Source organism: Bufo gargarizans, chromosome 10 (assembly GCF_014858855.1).
Source record: "Bufo gargarizans isolate SCDJY-AF-19 chromosome 10, ASM1485885v1, whole genome shotgun sequence".
Classification (NCBI taxonomy): domain Eukaryota; kingdom Metazoa; phylum Chordata; class Amphibia; order Anura; family Bufonidae; genus Bufo; species Bufo gargarizans.
Window position 1 is genome coordinate 130,301,198 of NC_058089.1, and position 3,946 is coordinate 130,305,143.

The following is a 3,946-nucleotide window of genomic DNA, read 5'->3' on the forward strand; positions in this document are numbered from 1 at the left end:
GCCCTCCGGACACCCTGCCGGACTCATCACAGCAGGAGGTCACATTCATCTAAGGAGATACAAACTTACATCTAAAGAGATACAATGTAGCAGTGACGTCACCACACCTCATACACAGCCCTTCTTCTGGAGTCATTTGTGTCGCAGATTTAGCCCATGATAAGAAAATGATCCCTGACACCTAAGTGACACCTATTGTCCCCTTCCATCGCCTACCCCTCCGAAATGTCGCACAATCACCAGGGGCGAACCCAGATTTTGTGGTGAAGGAAAAAGGATCGGAATATGACGGAATATGTAGCGGAGGATCCGACCTCTACAGACCCTAAAGACCAAATGTCGGGACCACAGAAAAAGTCTCTAAACGCCCTGTTTATATGGCGCAAATATATGGAGTCCAGGTGTAAATTATTATATTAATTATTATGAATAATCCGAATTTATTTCTATAATATTCTCCGACCAGCTGCAGCTCAAAGATTATAGTGAATCATTTCTACCCAGAAATTATAATAATCTGCACTTTATATAATGTCTGAGAATCTGGGGGGAGTCAGAGTCATTTCCCTAAAATTCTTAAAATATTATTATTATTATTATTATTATTATTATTATTACAATAATAAACCATAAAGCATAGCAATAAATAAATAATAATAATAAATATATATATATATATATATATATATATATATATAATCTCTCTGATTTTCGGTTCATATTGTCGCACAGTAAAGGCGCAGGGAGGTGAAGAGACTTTGTCCCCCATGTAATTTTGGACTCAGATGGTTGCACACAGTGACTACCCGGGGGCCAGGCTAGTCCTGGGGGCCACAGCTTCAGTAAAAAAAAATAATAATAAATGTGGAGAAGCTCTCATAGATTTTACAGCTTTTCACATTTTCTGGACAAAAAAAATAAGTGACCCGACGCCGACCCGTCAACCAAGTGCCCAGAAACGACCACAACAGGGGGCAGGGGGGTAAATGTTCATATTGAATGTGATATACAATGTATCGCATGGGAGGCGACCATTATACACACATTATAATGACTACTCTAACCCCCGACAACCCCCGACAACCTTGACATCCACACGCCCCTCCCATAAATAAGAGGCGCACGTGACCATCCAGAAGCTGCAACCAAGAAGGATTTATTTCAGGTGATAATAAGATAAAAGGAGACCAGAACAATAAATCACAGAAATAGGAGGGGGGGGGGGGGGTATAAAATAAATTATAAACTTATTTTCATCTATAATATAAAAAACAAAAAAAGAGAGAGACAAAACCTGCAGAATATTATATACAAGGAAGAGGAGAAAGTGACAAAACCTCAGCAACAATGTAACAAAACAGCAACAATGTAACAGAAGAATCCAGTGACCTCAACTTTAAATATTAATATAAAGGACTCTGAAGGCAGGAACCCCTCAGGGAGCACTTAGGACCGTCCTTTACAATTTGCTGCCCCTTATAATTTACTCTGTAGATTATAATAATATTCGGGCAAATCTCACATCTGCTTCTTCTCTGCGATCTTACATTTCATTCCCATTTCTCCACTTTTCAAGTAATTCTGAGTTTTCTGGATTTGTAGGACTCAAATTCACATATTTTACATTTTGCAATAGTCTTTGATGGGGTGGGGGTGCACTCATGGTTGGCCCCTAGGCACATGATTGGCTCCTGGAATGCTGTCCTGGTGGGGAAGAGGTCAGTATTTAGTGCAATCATAGGAGTAGGGGCTGCCATGGCGGTATATGGAGGGGGGGGCTCTATAGGGGATCTGGCAGCTGGCATTATTGCTCACTTGATGGTCCCCCAGGGCTGAGCCCTCAATGCCCAGGCGGTGGGAGGTGAACATCTCCCTAACATTGGGGAATGTCTGCTGTTGGGGGGTGAAGCTGTGCCCAGAGAGGTGGTTGAGCTCAGCACTGTGGTTGAGGTACCAAGAGGGGGTCTGCCCTGGTGCCCCTCCCTGCTGTTGGTGGTGGCCTGAGGTCAGGACAGTCTCCTGGCTGGAGTTGAGGCTCATGGAGTTCAGTGGAGACGTTGTCCCATTGTGATGGTCAGCCTCGTCCAGGGTGGAGGGCACACACAGATGTCCTGACCTGTCACTGGTGTACAGGCTCATGGCCCTCATGCTGCATTGGTAGCTCCCACCACCCTCCATGGCTTGGGTGCAGGCCTGGCTGTAGATGGAGGGCTGGCTTTGGGCATAGGTTATGGGCAGGGAGGGGGCCATACCTGTTCGGCAGGACACAGGGCTCAGCTCCCCGTGAGGAGAAGTCCTTAGTGTCATGATGTTCTCCACGCTGAAGCCTGACAGTCCGTTGCTGGATGGGTGGTGGTCAGGAATGGAGCTTTCTGTGGACACAGAGGGGGTGGAGGCCACACTCCTGGGGCTGTCCTGCATGGCACTGCCACCATCGGGGCTCATGTTCTCCACCTTGGTGATGACTGGCAGCTCTGGAGACTCACTCTTGATGATGACTTTCTTGTGGTCATGCTGGGCCTCCTTGGCCAGGTCAATGCTGGGGCTCTGGAGCTTGCTCTGCTCCTTCTGGTGTCTGTCCTCCTTGTCTTTGCCGCCGGCATCCTTCTTCTTGAACCTCCTCCTCCTCCTCAGGAAGCTGCCATTCTCGAACATGTTGTAGGAGTCCGGGTCCAGAGTCCAGTAGGAGCCCTTCCCTGGCTTCTTGTCGTCTCTGGGCACCTTGACGAAGCACTCGTTGAGGGACAGGTTGTGCCTGATGGAGTTCTGCCAGCCCTGCTTGTTCTCCCGGTAGAAGGGGAAGCGGTCCATGATGAACTGGTAGATGCCATTCAGGGTGATCTTCTTCTCGGGGGCATTCTGGATGGCCATGGTGATCAAGGCAATGTAGCTGTAGGGGGGCTTCACCAAGTCTTTGGGGGCTGAGGGCTGGTGGTGGTGATGGTAGGGGCCATAAGACCTGTTCATGCCCGGGGAGTACTGCTCATGCCCGGGGTAGACGCTCATGGGGGCAGTCATGGTGCCGTAGGTGCCAGCTGCTCTGTAGTAGTTCTGCTCGCTCAGGTAGGGCACGACCCCCAGGGCATTGTCAGCCACAGAGTAACGAGCCTGCATCATGGATGCCCGGGCACCAGAAGTCAGCAGGACCGGGGGTTGTCCAGGGCCCAGCAGGGCAGTGGTCAGAGCCGGGCACCAGCAGGGCAGGGGGCGTCAGAGGTGGGCACCAGAATCCAGAGCTGGGCACCAGCAGGGCAGGCTGCAGACAGCTCCACAGTCCAGAGGGCGGAGGTATTCAGCTCAGGAGCATCCTCCCCGGCAGGGGCCCCTGAGAGTCCGCTAAGGGTCCGGAGAGAGTCCGCTGAGGGGCCGCTCGCTGCTCCCACTTCTCAGCTCTGCTAAAACTTTCCAAACTTTTTTTCTGTGAGCCGAAGCTTTTACTTTCAGGAAACCACGCCCCTTCCCACAGCTTCCAGCCAATCCGGAGTCAACAGGATTTCAGCTCAAAAGTTTCAACTTTTTTTTCTCTTGATTTCTCCAAAACGAACATATTTTAACCTGAAAACGCGAAAATCTAGTCACTGCAAAACTAGATACACTGTAACTTCTATATCACTGCATTGTATTTATATAGTGTAACATACACATCACTGCATTATATTTACATACATTGTAACAAACACATCTCTGCATTGTATTTATATACATTGTAACATGTCCCTACATTATATTTACATACATTGTAACATGTATCACTGCATTATATGTATATAGTGTAACATACACATCACTGCATTATATTTACATACATTGTAACAAACACATCTCTGCATTGTATTTATATACATTTTAACATGTCCCTGCACTATATTTATATACATTGTAACATGTATCACTGCATTATATTTATATACTTTGTAACATGTCCCTACATTATTTTTTATATACA

The 3,946-nt window shown here is 47.2% G+C and overlaps 1 protein-coding gene across 1 annotated transcript; it reads right to left on the bottom strand.

Moving 5' to 3' along the window:
* Window positions 1-1,240: 1,240 nt before the first annotated feature.
* Window positions 1,241-3,371, bottom strand: FOXC2 (forkhead box C2). The gene has a single exon (XM_044270480.1). The coding sequence runs from the start codon at window positions 3,115-3,117 to the stop codon at window positions 1,720-1,722; it is 1,398 nt and encodes a 465-aa protein (XP_044126415.1). The 5' UTR covers window positions 3,118-3,371; the 3' UTR covers window positions 1,241-1,719.
* Between the last annotated feature and the right edge of the window lie 575 nt (window positions 3,372-3,946).

Excerpts from the sequence above, each read along its gene's own strand:
- FOXC2 (XM_044270480.1), bottom strand. The coding sequence starts at position 3,117 with ATGATGCAGGCTCGTTACTCTGTGGCTGACAATGCCCTGGGGGTCGTG.